The 21,124-nt window shown below is 46.3% G+C and overlaps 1 protein-coding gene across 3 annotated transcripts in view; it reads right to left on the bottom strand.

Annotated features, from left to right (window-relative positions):
• The window catches only part of SLC2A9 (solute carrier family 2 member 9), a 129,956-nt gene that overhangs the window by 90,217 nt on the left and 18,615 nt on the right, over window positions 1-21,124 (bottom strand). For 2 of the 3 annotated variants that reach the window (XM_058191988.1, XM_058191989.1), the window contains 2 exons: window positions 17,672-17,754; window positions 923-1,021 (listed from right to left, as the gene is read on the bottom strand). In XM_058191988.1, the coding sequence (XP_058047971.1) occupies window positions 923-1,021; window positions 17,672-17,754 (182 nt within the window). Of the gene's footprint in view, window positions 1-922; window positions 1,022-5,320; window positions 5,771-17,671; window positions 17,755-21,124 lie in introns of those variants that run through there. The other variant, XM_058191990.1, reaches the window with a different exon arrangement.

Raw genomic sequence — 21,124 nt, 5'->3', positions numbered from 1 at the left:
GTCAAACTATTTACTAAATCTACACTACTATTAATCTTCTCATCGTTTTCATCACCAATCTCTTTCCATTTATGACTGTATGACTGTAACTTTTTGTTGCTATCATTAAGGGTTAAATTGCAACCTATGACCATCATTTGTGTTGTAAATGTTGTACCTTTGATGAAGGTATTTTCTTTTTCTTTTTCTTTTTTTTCTTTTTCTTTTCTTTTATATACACTGAGAGCATATGCACCAAAACAAATTCCTTGTGTGTCCAATCACACTTGGCCAATAAAATTCTATTCTATTCTATTCTATTCTATTCTATTCTATTCTATTCTATTCTATTCTATTCTATTCTATTCTATTCACTACGTGATGGAATCCTCTTTCTTTCACCACCTTTCTTGAGAGAAGTGAGGGCATCTGGGTGGTTGTGGGTGGGGCAAGCTCCGTGGCACTGTGCTGCACTGCAATGGAGAAATGGGCAATGGAGCAGCTCGCACAAGGGAAGGAGGAGGCTGCGTTCCTTCTTTCTTCTCCCTGCTCCTCCTCCTTCCCTCATGCAATTTCTCCATTGCAGCGCAGCGCCCAGGATCCACTTCGCTAGCTGGGTGGGTGTAATTTAACAACCGGTTTGGCCAAGTCAGCCATCACAGGAAGCTCATCCCACATGTGTGGCTGAGCTGGAAGACAAGGATGGACCATGCCTCCCATGAAGGCCAACCTGACCTGGGCAAACTGGTTGTTAAATTATTTGAATCCCACCACTGCCTGAAAACATCTTCATTGCTCTTCTGCTGAGAAAGAGCCAATTTACAGCTGGACAAAGAAACAAGGAACACAGGACAAGTGTAGACCAATGCTGCAAAAACTTTCTCTTACTACATCCCATCACTGCACCAAACTGATTTTAGACTTTAAAAAATCATTTTCTCACCACTGTCGGAGCATTCACCACAGAGAGATTGTAACCATAGAGGAAGGAGGATCCGAAGGCTCCAGCCAAAGATGCTGTTATAAGACTAACAGACCAGTCCTGAAATGAAAAGAAAATACTATTAGAGTACAGAGAAACAACAAAAATTACAAGTAAACACTACTTGCAGAAATACAGATTGGAAAATCTTATTTTTCTAAACCAAAATCAGAGAGAAATTGTCTTTCTTAAGGAATTTACATGAAAATGTATTTAATTAGGGAACTAAAATAGAACAATTCCTTAGGAGGTAGCTAAGAAATCGAGCAATCTATCTATTCCAATCTCTTTATGCCAGCTTTCTCCAGCTTCTCCAGCTTGAAGAACTGCTGATGGTCTAAGTCAGGGGTATCAAATGGTGGCCCGCGGGCCGGATGCGTCAAGCATATGACACACCCACCCTAGTTCTGTGAATGGAGAAAATGTCGTGAAACATCACGTGACAGCAATATGACGTGGCAAGTTTAATACCCGTAGTCTAAGTCTACAATTCCCCCCAAAAATCAGTTCAGGTGTTGTCCATGATGGGTGGCTGAAAATTCTTGGAGTTGTACTTGGGGGGCAAGATATGGGAAAAGTTGAAATATGAGTCAGAATCAGAATTCCTGAAATATGCTGTTGATTCATTTCATGAGTGACTTCTCTATAACATTTTTCTTAATCATTTCCAGAGAACCATTCTCTTAGTTTTTTTAATTCTTAAGGAAAAAAGTTTCCAGCAAGTGGACCAACTTGTAACAATTCATTTTTTAATAATTTTGGCCAGCCTCCACACAATCTAATGTCCAATGTACAAACCCCCTCACTTCTAGATAGCATGAACAAGTGTCACTATCTCCTAGTATAATCAAAATCTAGAGCAATTATAGAACCCTGTGTACAGTAATGGGTCTCATTAAAACAAAAACAGAACAGAGTAAACTTCTTAAATTACCCATTTACAATTACAATTACAAAAAATAATGAATTGCCATATTCTACAGTAAGCCTGAAGTCATCCTTGACATCGGATGATTATTTGATTATTACCCATTGGATATTCATATAAACAGAAGATAGAGTATTTTCTCCTAACAATAATGAGGTTTATAGGGAAGGGTGCACTGTTTTCCTGATACACATGCACACTTTTATTTTGGATATGAATCCTAGTAAGGTATTCTACCCCAGTTTCCTTAGGATTATTCCATCTTTTAGTCAACAAGCCCAGGCAAAAATGCTTACCTGTAATAAAGACTACTGAATATGAATTTGGCAAAGACTGCATGTTGGAAAAACAGAAAAATATGAAAAATCCCTATGTTCTATGCCCGTGAGCACGTGAGCTGGCGCCCCAGTTTAGCTCTGCCATACATGTGCATGCGCCTCCTGCCAGCTAGCTGGTCTTTGGGTCTCGACTGTGTATGCACAGAGGGCATATGGGGGGCATGAGCACATACGCAGGGGGACAGGGGTCATGCAGGGGGCGTGCATGTGTAGGATGGGCATGCATGCATGGGATGTGCGTGGGGCACACATACATGCGTGGCGCACATATGCATTCATGGGCAGGACGCATGCACAGGGGTTGCACGTGCATGTGCAGAGGTAGGGTGCATGTGCAAGGGCCGCACACACATTGCATTTTGGGGGTTTGGGGCATGCACGCTTTGCACACTCAGTCCGGAAGAGGTTAGCCATCACTGTTCTATGCCATATTCCTTGCTTATTCCTCTTACTGTCATAGACTAGATTGCTATATGATAATATAGCAATTTAGTCTATGACAGTAAGAGGAATAAGCAAGTAAACAAATACCATTTATCAGCATATAAACTGAGCCCAAAAACAAACTAGTAAAACAGCTACTGTAGGTTGGGTGTGAAAACTTAAGTATTGGCAGCTTCCAGAAATGTAGGTGCCCAATTTATCAAAGCTACATCTTTTTGCATGTTTCCCTCTCTTCAAAGTTGAAAACTCAGGCTCCTCAAATAAGAAACAAGGTTTTTCAAGGAGAGTACAATCCTACCCAAGTCTTGCCCAAGAAGACATATTTCTCTCTTACCTAATTTAAGTATTTTATGGCCTCATTCAGCCCTTGACCTTCTAACAGTTGAGGGCAAGACTGAGTTGCATATCAGCTACATTTTGATGCAATGGAAAATGCTGTAGACAATTCAACAAAGCCGAAGGAGAAATGTCCTGGTCAGAAAAGCTTCACAAAAAGCGGAACAATAAGTTTTCTTGGCCTCTCCTCTTTTGGATCATTTAAGCAAAGGCCATATTATTATTGTATTTAGCTCTGAACCAGATCTCTCTTAACTCAAGACTCTTTAATTTCACTTACCTGTAGTACCAAAGTTTTAAGCTGAAAAATTGATTGAATGAACCTAGGGAGAATCTGTAATTAGTAAATGGAGCTGTTTAGACCACCTGTTTAGATCCCCAGCCCATTTTGACAACAATGGCAATAGCACTTATATACCACTTTACAGTGCTCTACAGCCCTGTCTAAGTGGCTTACAGAGTCAGCATATTGCCCCCAACAATTTGGGTCCTCATTTTAACAACCTCAGAAGGATGGAAGGCTGAGTTAACCTTGAGCCTGGTGAGATTTGAACTGCCAAATTGCAGGCAGCCGGCAGAAATAGCCCGCAATACTGCACTCTAACCACTACGCCACCACAGCTCATACAGCACCCAATTTCTTTTCCAGTATGAGGGCTTTTGCCATCAAAGGATACAAAATAGCACTGGATACAAAAACAGATCTGGGAAATACTTTCTAGTCTAACTACAGATATTTCTCGACTTACAATCACAATTGGGCCCAACATTTCTGTTGTTAAACAAGAGAAGTGATGCCCATGTCAGGGCAGACTGACATTCAGGCTGGGATGCAAGCCACAGGCTTCCACCAGTGCCCTGAAAAATGCAGACAGAATACTATAAGGAAGTACAGGGAGTCCTCGAGTTACGATCACAACTGAGCCCAAAATTTATGTTGTTAAGTGAAACATTTGTAAAGTGAGTTTACCCAATTTTACGACTTTTCTTGCCACAGTTGTTAAGTGAATCATTGCATTTGTTAAGTTAGTAATATTGTTAAGTGAATCTGGATTCCCCGTTGACTTTGCTTGCTCAGAAGTTCACAAAAGCTTATTACATGACCTTCCAGGACATACAATCATCATAAATATGAACTAGTTGCCAACCATCTGAATTTTGATCATTTGACCATGAAGATGCTGCAACGAGTTGTAAAACGGTCATAAGTCACTTTTTTCAGTGCCACTGTAACTTTGAATGGTCACTAAATGATTTGTTGTAAGTACCTATATTCTGCGGGGCTACATTCTCCGCCTTTCCATCTACCTAATAATAACTCATATCATCTCCCTGGAGATGTCCAATACTGTGGGTTGGGTAGTATTTTTAGCTATGAAACCAACAGCTGCAGTACCAGACTTCTCTGAACTTTACTGCTCCCTCTCTAACCCTCCATTAACCCCTCTAACATCCCTTCTCTCTGCTCCCTTTTTAACCTCCTCCCCAAGGGTAAAATCCAGCAGATTCTGACAGGTTCTGGAGAACTGGTAGCGGAAATTTTGAGCAGTTCGGAGAACCAGTAGCAGAAATTTTGAGCAGTTCAGACAACCAGTAGCGGAAATTTTGAGTAGTTCGGAGAATTGGCAAATACCACCTTTGGCTGGCCCCAGAATGGGCTGGGAATAGATTTTGCAATATCCTTCCCCCAGGAGTGGGGAGGGAATTGAGATTTTGCAGTATCCTTACCCTGCAATGCCCACCAAGCCACGCCCACCAAGCCACGCCCACAGAACCGGTAGTAAAAAAATTGGATTGTACCACTACTTTCCCCCCCCTCCCCCCCCAGCTTCTGCCTTGAGGGTAGAAATCCAGTTCCCTGAGCGCCGGTTAGCCGTAAGCCCCCTCCCCGCGTGCGCGGGTGGCAGGTCGGCTATCACGGTACCTCCCCGTTTTCACGGGAATCGGTCCCGCGATTCCGAAAGGGCAGGAAAGCGTATGTCCCGGAGTTCGAGCGGGCACCAAGCTTGTTCTCCTTCCTAGCACTTGACAGACTCCGGCCTCTTAAAGAGGAAGGCGGGGAGCCTGAGGGTCAAGAGGAAGAGGGAGCGGCACCTGTCACCGGAGACTCCAACTGTGTCGCCAAAGCCAAAGCTCTCGGCTTCTTTCTCGAGGAAAGGCGAATGCCGTCGGGCGCGGCTTCCTTGGGAGCGAGTCCTGGAAGGGTCACTTCCGAGGAAGCGGGCGCGCACAGGTTGCGCTGTGCAGCCGAGCCACGTGGATTGCTGAACAAGATGGCTCGTTTTCCCCGAGAGCTCGCGCTTAGCTACTCACGTTTCTCCCGCGTTGGCTACTCGCTGCGACGAGGGGCACTAAGCTGGTCATGTTCGACGGCTACTCTGGCCTCGGCGCGCGTCGGCGGCCGCGACTGCCAGCTCCTCTACCTGTGCCCCCAGCGTACGGGCGGGGCGCCGAAAAGGTGGAGCCCGGAATCAATTGCCGCCAGCTACAAGAAAAAGTGCGGCTTGGAGCCCAGGCAGCGGTCGCAGGCCTCCGTTCCCGGGTTGCTGGGAAGCCGAGTAGAGAAAGGCAAGTTGCCGCCTTGTCCTGCGGGGGACCTTGGCCAGGCGGCTTGCCCAGGTGGAGGAGAGTTTTCTCTGGAGGATTGGGATTCTCCCAACTTGAAAAACAGTTCCCGTGTCGGAACGACTTTACACTTGGCTTCTACATCCCTGTTCATTCATCTAAAATTTGCCACTTTAAAGAGCGACACCATAAGAGCATTCCAACTGCCACTTGTTCTTCAAATCCCAGAAATCTGAAATATAAGATCAAAATCATACTTACGCTATCTAGTGATGGGTGATGTTTGCTGACAAAACCAAATTATTTGGAGAGTTTCAAATTGAGGCAGTGAATACTTCCAGAAGGATTTTTTTTTAGCGTATGACACGTGTTAGCACACAAATTTAAAATTGGCTCTTGATTTCCGTGGTAGTTTTTAATTTTAAATTTGTGTAAAGCTTTGATCAGTGATAACAAAAAACTTAAAGTTCAAGTTGGTCACTTTTGGATGATGTGCCAATTTCCCCTTTCTTGACTACTACCAAGGAAATTAAGAGCCAAAGGAAAGGGTAAAGTCATATATTAAATTAGTATGTTAAGGAAAACAAATCTCAACCTCTCTGAAAATCAGAGCTTCCATAAAATCAAAAGAAATTGGCGAGGAAGGAGTGAAATGTAACTGGTTTCTATTTTGAGTGTTAACGATCAGTAATTGTGCTTGTAATTAAAAGATAAAAATAAAAGAGGAGTTCCCATTTTACTCAAGCCTGGCACGCTTAATTCTTTTATCTATGGATTTTTAGTTACTACCAAAAATGATCCAGGGGTGCCCCAATTTCCCTTCAAATATGTCTCAAAGGAGTTTTTCCCTAGAAGAAATACATATTAAGGAAGCAATAAGAGAAGTTTATTTCATTTTGGATAGTGTAGAGATAGCTGATAAGAATGCTGTGAAGGTCTCTGGTTATCATTCAGATAAAGTGCTCTTGGTACAACTACCCCAATGTTATTTTCACTCCAGTGTGCATTGTTGTCAAGCACATGAAATCTAGCTTTTTATGTGCATGTTGGTCAGAGAATGATGTTTTATTTCTGTTGTATTTGTGAATGGTTTCTGAGGTAGTTATTAAATGAGGGAGGTTGTCAGGCCTGGAAACCATACTAGGCCTTAGGTTTCCAGACGCTGCCACATTTTTCCTCTGAGGAGAAGAAGGGGAGTTGAGGGGTATGGTAACATTCTTCAAGCAGTCAAGGTCAGATTGTGTTCACATCTGCAGAAGGAGTGGCAAGAAGAGGTTTCGAATAAAGTGGAAGAATGTTGGACCATGTGACCGGCAAAGGGGGTGGGGGGGTGGGACACTTGGGGTTTGTATAACTGGGAAATGAATCCGGAAGTTTCAGTTTTGGAATTTCACTCATCGTGTGCCAGTTTCCTTATGCTAGTAAAGAACTCTGAAAGACAATGGCTTCTGAGTTTTTTTTTATGCAGAGGAGGTTTTTCTGGAACCTTGACATTATTCCAAAACTCCTAACTTTCTTTGGCTTAACGGTACCCTCTCCTCCGCTCAGGGGGCCCATTAGGGAGGTGCTGGGCCCCAGCCTCCGCAACCTCCACAGCGGTGCAAAGACCCAGCGAAGATGGAAGGCCAGCAAGCTGAAAGCCTTGAAGGGGCAGAGTGGCTGGAATCTGAAGACTTGGTCGAGATCACCTACTTCCCATCGGAAGATATGATTCAAAAGCCTGAAGTGGTGGAGCCTACTCGTCAGCTTGGTGCACAGCCTAAAGGCTCCGATTCATGGGTAAGCTGTCGCTCCGGCCAAACCCTTCCCCATCAATTGCAAGAAGTGAGATCCCTGGCAGAAAACATTTCCCCGGGGCGGAATGGAGAGCCCCCTCCCTCTTCTCAATCTCAATGGAGGACAGTAAAAACCGGAGAATCGGGAGAGTCACTGGATTGGGACCTGAGAAACCCCCTAAAATCCCAATCCCTATTGGACCTCCTGGAAACTTTTGAGCATTTGGAACTGAGGCCTCGTATAAGCTCAGCTCACCCGCTTCGAGAGCCATTGAGTTTAGCTCACCTAAATTCATCTTCCCTCCCAGCAGACGGGGAAATTACTGAAGCTCGAAGCCATTCCAATGAATGCAGGAGGCCCTCCCTTCCCCTCTTCACACAGCAGGGAGTTCAGGCAGCACCAGGGACTTGGGGGAACCGCAACCCCCCCCAATTGACTTTTCCCGCCAGCCGAGGCCTATGCTACCTCCTGCTGCTTCTATTCCTCCTGGTTGGGCATTTTATCCTGGACAAGGATGGATCCAATACCAATGGCAACCAGCGGCTTCAGCACCTTTCTTTCCTGGGGGCCCCAGGCCGGGTTTTGCCGCACCAGCTGAAGCATTTCAAGGACTTTCTTCTCAGCAGCCAGGGGGGATTCCACCCCCCTTTACAACTCAGCAACCAGCCACGGTGGCTTCAGCTCTCCCCCAACCACAGACATTTTTACAGCAATCAGCAACAGCCATCCCACAAATTCCTCTTCAACCGCAAGCAGGCCAGCTAAACCCACCTCCAACCCCTCACCCAGCCCCTCCTGCTTTCAAAGCAACCTTTGATGGGAATCCACACCACCTGGCTTACTTTCTCAGCAGAATTGAAGCTTACGTTGAACAATATAGACATCAATACCCATCAGAAAAAAGCCTAATCAATGCCATCTCGGATGGTATGAACATCAGGCTAGCCTCAGAGTGGATAGCTCAACTACAGAATGAACGTGCCCGTGAATTAAACAATGTTCACGGATTTATTGCATTGCTTTGCAACCGGTTTAAAGATGATGACCTAATTGCAGAATGTGAAACCACCTTAAAAACGATGAAACAAGGCAACAAGCCTCCCAAAGAATTTGTATGGGATTTTCGAAGGGTCGCTGGTAATCTTAGACATTGGCCAGGCCGCATCCTCCTCCACTATTTCAAAGAGGCAATCGATCAAAAAACCAGAAAAGCCTGCTCCACCAGAGGAATCCCAGAACAACTAAATGACTGGTACAACGTGTCCGTAGCTCTGGACAGAGAATTCAACCCCCGCCAAAGCCAATCAACAACTATAACTCCACAGCGGCTACCTACAAGACCTTCCCTCTTAAAACCTACCACACCTTCCACCTTTCAATCTTCAACAATAATTAAATGCTACCGTTGTGGAAAACTAGGACACCGGGCTTCAGCTTGCCTGGCCCCAACACCACTCCCACAGTATCGCTGTCGTGTCCCACTCCTCCGCTGACGGCCGGGTCAGGGAAATCCGAATCAGGCTTGCCTCTGCAGCTCTGCCCAAAGTCCTAGCAAAGTCCTCAGAGCAGGCAGGAGACCAGTAAGTGACTTCAGCAAGATAAGTTCGACTTTGCCTGACTCAGAGACTGCCAGAAAGCAGATCCTTTATATAGGCCATGGGGTGTGGCTCCATGACTCAGCACTCATTAAGGCCTGCCCCTCCCTTCCTTCTGTTGCCTCCGCCTATCCAATCTTCTGATGCGAGGGTCACTCCAATCAGCTGTTGGAAGTAAACTTTCCTCAGGCTCACATGCTGTGGAGGAGGGGGAGGGGTCTAGCTGCTCCGTTTGCCTGGGCATGGAGCCAGGACTGGGGCCGGGGGGTGCTCCCTCCTCTGCAGCCTGCTTGGGCATGGAGCCAGGGCTGGGACCGGGAGGTGCCCCCTCCTCTTCACTTTCTGGTCTCCTGCCTGCTCTGAGGACTTTGCTAGGACTTTGGGCAGAGCTGCAGAGGCAAGCCTGATTCGGATTTCCCTGACCCGACCGTCAGCGGAGGAGTGGGACACGACAGGGGGAAGGAACCATTCAAGGTGTAGACGGACCACAAAAACCTTGAATACTTATAAAACCCTCGAAAACTTTCTCCCAAACAAGTTCGATGGGCTCAGTTTTTCAAACGGTTCCATTTCACCCTCAAATACATCCCTGGCGACCAAACTCTACTGGCTGATGCCCTATCTAGGAAACCGCAATTTGACAGCCAACGCGAAGAGGTAGTACATGCGATGATTCCCGATAGCGAACCAGCCAGCCAAGCACTTACTCGACCGCAATCACGCCGTGGTGCTAACATCCCACCAAATAAACTACTAGCGGAATTAAAATCAGCACTCACTGACGATGCTTGGTTTAAAGAGAACTTGCCGGGCCTCACCTTAAGGGATGGACTACCCTGGAAGGGAACCAAGATTTATGTACCCGTCGTTATGCAGCTGGCTATACTACAGAGAAGCCACGACTCTCGCCTAGGAGGTCACTTTGGGTTTTTGGAAACTCTCCACTTGGAAACCCCCTGGACTCCTACAACCCGTGGCCGAACCCGCCAGACCCTGGGAGGAGATTGCCATGGATTTCATTGTTGAACTCCCACCTAGTGGGGGAAATACGGTGATATGGACCGTAGTGGATTTGTTCTCTAAACAGGCCCACTTCACTGCGTGTAGCAGATTGCCATCGGCAAGAAAATTAGCAAAGCTCTTCATGAAACACATCTACAGACTACATGGAGTTCCTAAAAGGATAATATCCGACAGGGGTGTTCAATTCACAGCCAAGTTCTGGAGAGAGTTCCTACAGTCCATTGGGTCGTCTCAAGGACTTAGTTCTGGGTTCCATCCTGAGACCAATGGTGTGGCTGAGAAATCGAAGTCAATGGTGGAACAATATATACGGTGTTATGTAAATTACCAACAAGAGAACTGGTCGGATTTGTTAGCATTTGCAGAGGTCGCATATAATAATGCTGTACACAGCAGCACGGGGTTAACTCCTTTTCAGATAACCACCGGCATGGACTTCGTTCCAATGCCTGAACTCCCCATGCAACCCCCCACTTCCGTTTCCCTAACGGACTGAATGAATTTGTTGAAAAAAGGGTGGGAAAATACAAAAAAGGCCTTAGCTGTAACAGCTCAAAAATACAAAGCCCAAGCTGACAAACACCGTTCCCTTCAACCCCCTTTTCACATTGGGGATAAAGTCTTTTTATCTACTAAGTACCTGAGGTTGAGAATACCAAGCAGAAAATTCGGTCCAAAATTTTTGGGCCCTTTCCCCATTGTAAAGATTATTAATCCCATTACCGACCAACTCAAACTCCCTCGAATATTGGGGAAAATACACCCGGTATTCCATAGCAGCTTATTAAAACCTGCTAGACAATCTGGACTTAGACCTCTACCTCCCATCCCCCCATCACCTTTGATAATCCAAGGTGAAACCCACTATGAGATCAAGAAAATCCTTGACTCTAGACTATACAGAGGTCAATTATAATGTTTAGTCCACTGGAAGGGATATCCATTATCAGAATCTACTTGGGTCAAAAGTTGGAAAGTAAATGCGGATAATTTGATTAAACAATTTCACGACACTTTCCCTGACAAACCTAAAAAACCTCTTGGAGGGGGTAGAGGGGGGTAGAAGGGAAGTGTGGACCACCGACATTCTTCTTTATTAATTCTTTGTTTTCTTTCCTAGGATATAGCTTCTTTTCCAAGGGGGGGATGCCTGTCAGGCCTGGAAACTATACTAGGCCTTAGGTTTCCAGATGCTGTCACATTTTTCCCCTGAGGGGAAGAAGGGGGGTTGAGGGGTATGGTAACATTCTTCAAGCGGTCAAGGTCGGATTTTTTTTTTTTATTTACATTTATATCCCACCCTTCTCCGAAGACTCAGGGCGGCTTACAGTGTATAAGGCAATAGTCTCATTTTAATTGTATATTTACAAAGTCAACTTATTGCCCCCCCAACAATCTGGGTCCTCATTTTACCTACCTTATAAAGGATGGAAGGCTGAGTCAACCTTGGGCCGGGCTTGAACCTGCAGTAATTGCAGGCTACTGTGTTCTAATAACAGGCTCCTTACAGCCTGAGCTATCCACGGCCCTTTGTAGATAGTGTTCACATCTGCAGAAGGAGTGGCAAGAAGAGGTTTCAAATAAAGTGGAAGAATGTTGGACCATGTGACCAGCAAAGGGGTTAGGGGGGTGGGACTCTTGGGGTTTGTATAACTGGGAAATGAATCCGGAAGTTTCAGTTTTGGAATTTCACTCATCGTGTGCCAGTTTCCTTATGCTAGTAAAGAACTCTGAAAGACAATGGCTTCTGAGTTTTTTTTATGCAGAGGAGGTTTTTCTGGAACCTTGACAGAGGTAATGTAACATAATTCTCAACATTCAGAATAACAGAGTTGGAACGGACCTTAGGAGATCTTCTAGTCTACCCCCCTGCTCAAGCATGAAACCCTATAACATTTCTTCAACATTCTGAACATTGAAGAAAATTACCAATGCTCCAGGTTTCATGAAGTTTCTGTTGCCCTTCTGCTGTCATCAAATCAAAGCAACCTTTATTATGGTTAAAGACCAGTATAAGAGGGATGGGATACAAGGAATTTAAAAGCATAAAATACAAAACTAAAATTATATAAAAATCAAAAAGAAAAGTTAAAAGCAGGGACAAAAACAATAAATGAATGTAAAAACATGGCAAACTAAATTTGTCTAATACAAATAATACAGTAAGTTTAATATACAGTAATAAACTAATAAATAAAGTTTAGATCAGAGGTCTTCAAACTTGGCAGCTTTATGACTTGTGGAGTTGAAGTCCACAAGTCTTAAAGCTGCCAAATTTGGAGACCCCTGGCCAAGATCAGTGATGGCGAACCTTGTAAGGACCAAGTGCCCAAACTGCACCACAAAGTACCAACATGGCAATTTAACCTGAATAATGAGGCTTTGTGAGGAATTTCAATCACTCTTTCAAAACTTGACTTCTCCCTGGTGGCACTGGATTTCCTTTAACAGCACAACTCAGGAATGATGGGAGTGCAGTGCAGTAGCCTCTGAAGGGCCATCACATCCTTATTCCTTCCTTCCTTCCTTCCCCCCTCTTCTGATTTCACCTTCCCTTAATCCTTCATAACATGGTTTGTTATTGTTAGTATTTAGTAGTTATTAAAGAATGCTGTGTAGCTTAGAAGCTCTCAGCAAAAATAACAGCAGCTGTTGTTTGTGGCTGAAGCTATCTCTCTCTCATACACATACACACACCTATTTTTTCCTTTCCCAAGGTCCTTGGGAAAGGAATGGCAACAGTGTTGTAAGTTATTAAGAATGCCTGAAGAATAAATGTAATCTGCATGAATTTCCCGTTTTGCGTGGAGTTTGTCTGTGAAGAGCAAGCTAACACTTGGAACAGAACACCCGTCTTTAACCCCCTAATCCCCCTCACAGACTTTTAGCTACTATTGTCCCACCTTGCTTCCCTCTCCCCTTAAAACGAGGCTAGGGAAGAAAGCCGGGAGGAGGGAACCTAAGTTGGAGGGAAGAAGAGACCCAGGCAGATCCTTCTCTGAATAGCCTCAGAGATTTCAACTGATTTCCTCTCTGATCCTCCGATGAATAGACACCCCCCCCCCTTTTGGACTCTGAACCGCCGGGCCTTTATTTTCCCCATTTATTGGGGGAAATTGGATTTTTATTGGGTCTTCCTCCCACCCCATGCCAAAAAGAAAGCCAGTCGGGCTTCTCTCCTAGAAGCCCCCCTACCTTTCCCACTGCTCCCTTCCTCCAACCCCCACTCAATCCCACATCGAGACAGAGGAGTGTGTGCTGGAAACGTGTTGGGGTGATGTGGGAGCGTGTCTTCTGATGCTCTAGCTCTCGGCCCACAACTCTCTGTGCTCCTCCAGGCTTGGCTTGCTGTGGGAAGAGCAGCCCTGATGCTTCTGCTGCCCCCCCACCATGGTCCCAGCCATCGTTGCTGTTAGATCATGGGAGGCAATGAAGAGGCAGGATGACAGACAGTAACTTTAGCTCTTTATTTAAGTAAGTGACTTCTGCTCCAGGCTTAGCCAGCAGCGCTCCCTTTTAAAGGGAGCTGTCCCACCCATTCAGCCACTGACAACGCTTTACTTTTTCCTCCGTTTGAATCCACCAATCAACAGCGGGTCCCATTTGAACCCACCAATCAGCGGTGGGCATGTAAATGTCCAGCTAAAACCAGACCTGAGTGAAGACTACATCCCTGGCTTCATTTGCTGTTTACATATGTAACAGCTGCCCGGCTTCCTCAAAGATGTGGTGCATTTCAAAGGTGGCAGTTTGCATCTGGAGGTGGCAAACAGTGTCCCACTGTGAGAGCCAGGCCAGGCCTCTCCACCCAACTGGCCAGTGGGGGCATTTCTGTTGGGCCAGCCACACACACACACACACTGGGCTTTTGTTTCTGCTCAGTGCTCAGCCGGGGGGAATCACCGCCACCCATCGGTGCTGTTACTGCCTATCGCCACTGTCACCTATTGCCGCCTCCACATGCCCCATTTTCAGCCTCCACGCACCCAGTTTTCAGCTTCCGTGCATCCTCTCCATGCCCCCATCCATTTTCCCCCTGACAGCCGGACAAACCTAGGCAAAAAGCCAGCCCTCACTGGTGCATTGCTTCACCGACTTGCAAAGGGAAATCGTGAGCTGCTGCCTGCATCAAGCTAGACTGGGGAGGGAGTGGTCAAGCGATTGAGTTAGCACTGAGGAGGGAAGCCAAGCAAAGGGGTGAGCAAGGGGTGTCTACAGCATCCTGTAACATATGCACTTTCCCTCAACCTGGCAGACTTTCTAAGCCTGCTAAAGCAGGGAGGGAAGAAACCGAGGTCTTTCCACTGCCAGCCTGCTGGGGCTGCAGGCTCCTGCTTCCAGAGCTGCTCTCTGGCCAGCAGCCACTCCACTGCAGCTCCCAGAGGTCACCATGCAGCCACTTCAACTGCTTCCCTGTGTCAGGAGAGCATGATGACAGGTGCGTGAGTGAGGCAACCATCCAGTAGGACCTCACTTTCCGTGGTGTCACGCAGCTCATCCAGGGAGGTAGGAGACAGAGAGAGACGCACAGTCCCTAAGGGACTGACCAGGAGTGACCAGCAGGCTCAGGGTAGGCTGACTGGCTCATGAGGCAGCAGTGGCAGCTGGGATCATCACTCGGGATACCATCGGGCTTGGATGCGGCAGGATTCCCTCACCCGGGAGATTTCAAAGTTAAATGCGGAAATGCCGGAGAGGCCAGCAGGCAAGGCCAGTTGGCAAGGGCTCTGCATCAGGGGTGAAATCTAAAAATTTTCCCTACCAGTTCTCTGGGTGTGGCTTAATTGGTGGGCATGGCTTCGTGGTCAGGTGACCAGGTGGGCGTGGCCAATAACAGTAAATAATAAAAATAATAAAGTACACAAAACAATAAGAGGTACCAAAAACCAACTTTCATACTTTACACACACACAACACAACACAACACAACACAACTGACTCATGCACAGTGTAAAAGCAGCTGTAGTCCACCCAAAATGGCCCCTGCAGCAATTAGGAACCTCATACAGCCACAAAATGCTCAAAAACCAACTTTCACACTTTACATGCACCCACACACCACAACACAACTGACTCACACACAATGTAAAAGCAGCTGCACTTCACCCAAAATGGCCCCTGAAATAAGCAGGAACCTCACACAGCCACAAAAAGCTCAAAAACCAACTTTCACACTTTACACACACACACAACAGAACACAACACAACACAACTGACTCACACACACACACACACACACACAAATGCCACATATAGCTTTGTGAGATTTTGTGTCTTTGTGTAGTTAGAGTGAAATACTACAGAAACACACAAAATCTCAGAAAGCTGCACAAATATTTTATTTTATTATTTTATTTTATTTATATTTTTAGATAAAAGCAGCTAAATTTAAAACTTCCTTAACTTTAAATTGCTATGTCTAAAAAAAAAAACACCGCCTTAAAAAACCCCCAATTAACTATTTTTTTAAAGCTCCCTCCCCCCCAGTTACTTACCCAATTCAAGGGACAAGGCAGGCAGATTGAGTTGCTCACCGATGACATGGATTGCAGGCAGACAGATTGAATTGGTAGCTGATGCAATTGATTAAAGCAGCCGAAGCAAGGCAGGAGCGAGCCCGAAAGAAGCAGGAAGCTGCCAAGTAGGCAAGTGGGGACTGGGTGATTGGGTGGGCATGGCCAGGGGAGGGGGGGGCAGAGATTTTTGTTACCGGTTCTCCGAACTACCCACCCCCATCGCAACCAGATCTCCCAATTCGGTCTGAACCGGGAGCATTTCACCCCCGCTCTGCATCTAACAAATAGATTGGGTAGGGGGGCTTCCTCCCCTCCCTCTTTTGGGCAGTTTTAGAAAGAAAGGGCTGTGAACTTCAAGCCAGGCATGCCCCACAGCCCCCACTTTGCCCACTGGCAGTTCTGGGCTAGGCAGCGGTTTGGGATTCCCACTTGGCCATTACCCCGATTCCTGCCTGCCCTGCCCTTCTTCCATGGCTAGTGCCAGAGAGGAAGGCGAGCCAGGCTTAGCCACCACTGCTTTTCCCCCTTCCCCAGCCTGCATCTTGCCCCCACCTCTCTGCAGCTGCTGGGCTTCTCCTGCTGCAGCTGTCAGTAGATGGGAGTAGCCGGGGTTGCGAGGTTGTGCCATGCATATCGCCACTCCACCAGCCAGCCCTCACTTGCCCACCTGATCAGGTTGTGGGAGAGCCCAGCCCAAAAGATGGCCAAACCTTGCCTTGTCATCCCCCCCCCCAGGTGGCCTTTTGGCCGAGTATGATGGGGTTGAGCTGATCTCCCTCCTCCATTGTTGGCCTTACCTTCTCAGGCCAGGTGAGGAGTGGCTGGGGGGGAGGGACAAGGGTGGCCACCTGCCGGCCTCTGCCCACAAAGAGGCTACCCAGATAGCTGTGCAGTGCCAGCAGCAGCTTGTGGATCATGGCACTGCACAGGGACTGAGTCTGAGCCCCTCTTTGCCCCCCTAAGGATGCCCCCATCCTCCTTAGGGCAGAGCCAGCTCTGGGCATTAGATTGGCCCCCTGAAAAGCCCATTGTCTCCTGGGGAGCCCAGCCGAGGCCTTGCTCACTACCCGCTGGGATACCTGGACTCCTGGTGACAGATGGGGTCCTTCAGGCACTTAGCTTGGCTGCCTGCTTAGTAGTTCCAGCCTCTCCCTCCAAGTGCCTTGTCAGAGCTGCCTTGGGGTTTTGCCTGCATAGACATCGCTTGTTTGGAGGGGGTAGGGGGATAGTTAGATGCCAAAATGCCTCTCCTGAGGAGAGACCAAAGCGAGGAGTGCCTGGAAGGGGAGGAGGGAAGGGTGGACCCAGCCAGTGATGCGATCAGCCAGTTTGCCAACTGCACACAAAGTTAACAACTGGTTTGACTGAACAGGCCGAACCAGCTAAATTCCACCCCTGGATAAGCCCCTGATGTGAAACTATGGCAACCATCAAATTTCCATTTGCTGTTGATGTCAAGAAAAAAATGTGGGCCACCAATTATACTTCCATTGCTACCCCTTAGGGATTTTATTTTGATGATACTATAGTAAAATAGAAAGATAAAAAGCTTTAAGTTATATTACTAAAGAGATTTAGAGATCATAGTGACAGTTAATGCTAACATACAAATGGTTATTTGACTCTGGCTTCCAAAAAATAGCATTTTGGAAAGCTACTGGCAATTGGTAGTTGGCAGTCTTAACCATGTGGAACAGCCTGATTCTATATCCCTGGCATTCAAGATTCCAAGAGTCTCCTTCAACAGCAGTTCCTCATAAAACAAATACTCCCTGGGCTCAGAATTGAGAAGACTCTGGATAGGGAACGGTTAAACACCATCCACTTAATACTCTTCCAATGGAATTAAGTCTTTTAAAACATGTTTTGTGAATCTTACACTCAGTATTCAGGATTGTAGGTTCTGGCTTGGACTGATCCAATCAATTATAATTGCAGTAGCTGTAAAATGTTTTTTCAGTTATTAGTTTCCCAGCTCTCCTGGTTTCCAATCTTAGCTAATTTTGTTAACTTTTTACAGGGTAGAGTTACATCATTACTATGCTACCCTAAGTAATCTTTAAAAGTCCAAACTGCTATCTTGCAAAATCTTTGAGCATAAATCATTAAGTTATTATCAACTGAGTCAATTCTCTGTTTCCACATCAAATCTATTCAAATATTTCAAAATAAAGAAAAAGTACACTTGCCACTTTCATAATTATTGCAGCACTGTCTTTCTCTTCAGTTGTCTCCTGTTTAGGCTTCATTGCATTATTGTCCATGTTGTTATCTGTTGATGACATGGAAAATATTTTAACTGAATTTCCTTAAAATTAAGTAGCAATGTAAATTTATTCTTTGAGTTTGCTCATGCACAGCCAGCATCACCCCACCCCACCCCCAAAGTATTAGCACTAATATGTTTAGCATCCAGGAATGACCAATTTTTTAAAGTTTATAGCTCTTGGCGTTCAACTCAGAGGAAATAAAAATAATTTGCTATATTACAGATTGCAGATTAACAGAATTGGAAGGGAACTTGTAGGTCAACTAGTCCAACCCTCCACCCAAGCAGGAGACCCTACATCATGTCTGACAAATGGCAGTCCAATCTCTCCAGTAATGAAGCACTCACAACTTCCGAAGGCAAGCTGTTCTATTGGTTGATTGTTCTCACTGTCAGAAAATTTCTCCTTATTTTTAGGTTGAATCTCTCCTTGATCATTATTTCTTGTCTGGCCTTCAGGTGTCTTGGAAAATAGTTTGACCTCCTCCTCTCTGTGGAAGCCCCTCAAATATTGGAACACTGCTATCATGTCTCTCCTGGCCCTTCTCTTCATAGACTAGCCATGCCCGGTTCCTGTAACCATTCTTCATATGTTTTAGTTTCCAGTCCCCTAATCATCTTGGTTACTCTTCTCTGCACTTTTTCTACTGTCGCCCCTCCCCCTCAAACCCAATCCACAATGCGCGAGAGGCATATGCAGATGACGATACACGGTGCATTACTGTGGAACCGGTGGGCGGTTAGAAAATTTTACTACTAACAGAGACACAAAAGTGGGTAGTAGGTATAAGAAGGTTGACTACCCCTGGCCTAAGTGTAAGACTTTACTTTTCTCTACATTGAATTTCATTTGTTAGATAGGGCCCAGTGTTCAAGTCTGCCAAGATCCATCTGGATCTTGAGCCTATCATCTAGAGTGTTAGCTATTCCTGCCAGCTTAGTATCATCCACAAATTTGGTAAGTTCCCCTTCTATCCCCTCATCTAAGTTGTTTATGAAGATATTGAAGAGTACTAGGCCTAAGATGGAATCATGTGGTACCCCACTGCTTACTTCCCTCCATGTAGACATAGATCCATTAAGGACTACTCGTTGAGTACAGTTTGTCAGCCAGTTGTGAATCCATCTGGTGGTGATGCAATCTATCCCACTTTTTTCTAGCTTATCAAGAAGTAGGTTGTGGTGTACTTTGTCAAATGCCTTGCTGAAGTCTAAGTATATTACTTATTGTGACGCAATGGTTAGAGTGCAGTACTGCAGGCTACTACTGCTGATCACTGGCTGCCAGCAGTTTGGCAGATCGAATCGCACCAGACTGAGGTTGACTCAGCCTTTCAACCTTCCAAGGTTGGTAAAATGAGGACCCAGATCGTTGGGGGCAATATGCTGACTCTGTAAACCACTTAGACCACTTAGAGAGGGTTGCACCGTGAAGTGGTATATAAGTCTAAAGTGTTATTGCTATATTATGTTCTCAGTATTTTGCTTGTCTACTAATTTAGTCACTATATTGAAGAATGAAATAAGATTGGTTTGGCATGATCTGTTTTTAACGCATGCTGACTGCTAGTTATTACGTTACTCATTTCTAGATGTTGGCAGATCTGTTTTTTTATTATCTTTTCCAGTATCTTCCCGGATTTTGAGGTTAGGCTGATTGGTCTGTAGTTTCCTGGGTCTGTTTTTTCCCCCACCTTTTTTGAAGATGAGAAGCACATCCGCTCGAGACTTCCGGGTGGCTCCGCTTTGTTAATGGCAAGCTATTTCAGACTGCCAGTTCTGTGTGATTCTGTAGAGCCGCTTAGACAGCGTTAATCTGCTGTCAAGCAACTTGGAAATCTCTTCCCTCAGGCAAAGAGGGGAAGGTGAGCCTTCGGGCTGAAGTAGAGCCCCCAAGAAAGCCCCAGGAAGATTCCTGGTGGCTTGATGGGAACGCTCCTTCTATAGCCCAAAAAAACGCTCCAGACACAACACAGTTCCAGAATCCAGAACGCTTCTGCCAAATGGCAGAACAAAATGCAGCGTCCATCTCCGCGACTGTGTTGTGTTCACATCTGCAGAAGGAGTGGCAAGAAGAGGTTTCGAATAAAGTGGAAGAATGTTGGACCATGTGACCGGCAAAGGGGTTAGGGGGGTGGGACTCTTGGGGTTTGTATAACTGGGAAATGAATCCGGAAGTTTCAGTTTTGGAATTTCACTCATCGTGTGCCAGATTCCTTATGCTAGTAAAGAACTCTGAAAGACAATGGCTTCTGAGTTTTTTTTATGCAGAGGAGGTTTTTCTGGAACCTTGACATTATTCCAAAACTCCTAACTTTCTTTGGCTTAACGGTACCCTCTCCTCCGCTCAGGGGGCCCATTAGGGAGGTGCTGGGCCCGAGCCTCCGCAACCTCCACAGTGGTGCAAAGACCCAGCGAAGATGGAAGGCCAGCAAGCTGAAAGCCTTGAAGGGGCAGAGAGGCTGGAATCTGAAGACTTGGTCGAGATCACCTACTTCCCATCGGAAGATATGACTCAAAAGCCTGAAGTGGTGGAGCCTGCTCGTCAGCTTGGTGCACAGCCTAAAGGCTCCGATTCATGGGTAAGCTGTCGCTCCGGCCAAACCCCTCCCCATCAACTGCAAGAAGTGAGATCCCTGGCAGAAAACATTTCCCCGGGGCAGAATGGAGAGCCCCCTCCCTCTTCTCAATCTCAATGGAGGACAGTAAAAACCGGAGAATCGGGAAAGTCACTGGATTGGGACCTGAGAAACCCCCTAAAATCCCAATCCCTATTGGACCTCCCGGAAACTTTTGAGCGTTTGAAACTGAGGCCTCGTATAAGCTCAGCTCACCTGCTTCGAGAGCCATTGAGTTTAGCTCACCTAAATTCATCTTCCGTCCCAGCAGATGGGGAAATTACTGAAGCTCGAAGCCATTCCAATGAATGCAGGAGGCCCTCCCTTCCCCTCTTCACACAGCAGGGAGTTCAGGCAGCACCAGGGACTTGGGGGAACCGCAACCCCCCCCCAATTGACTTTTCCCACCAGCGGAGGCCTATGCTACCTCCTGATGCTTCTATTCCTCCTGGTTGGGCATTTTATCCTGGACAAGGATGGATTCAATACCAATGGCAACCAGTGGCTTCAGCACCTTTCTTTCCTGGGGGCCCCAGGCCGGGTTTTGCCGCACCAGCTGAAGCATTTCAAGGACTTTCTTCTCAGCAGCCAGGGGGGATTCCACCCCCCTTTACAACTCAGCAACCAGCCACGGTGGCTTCAGCTCTCCCCCAGCCACAGACATTTTTACAACAATCAGCAACAGCCATCCCACAAATTCCTCTTCAACCGCAAGCAGGCCAGCTAAACCCACCTCCAACCCCTCACCCAGCCCC

Source organism: Ahaetulla prasina, chromosome 8, assembly GCF_028640845.1.
Source record: "Ahaetulla prasina isolate Xishuangbanna chromosome 8, ASM2864084v1, whole genome shotgun sequence".
In the NCBI taxonomy this organism is placed as follows: Eukaryota; Metazoa; Chordata; class Lepidosauria; order Squamata; family Colubridae; genus Ahaetulla; species Ahaetulla prasina.
Note: the sequence above shows the minus strand (reverse complement) of the source record. Positions and strands in the feature narration are given on the sequence as shown.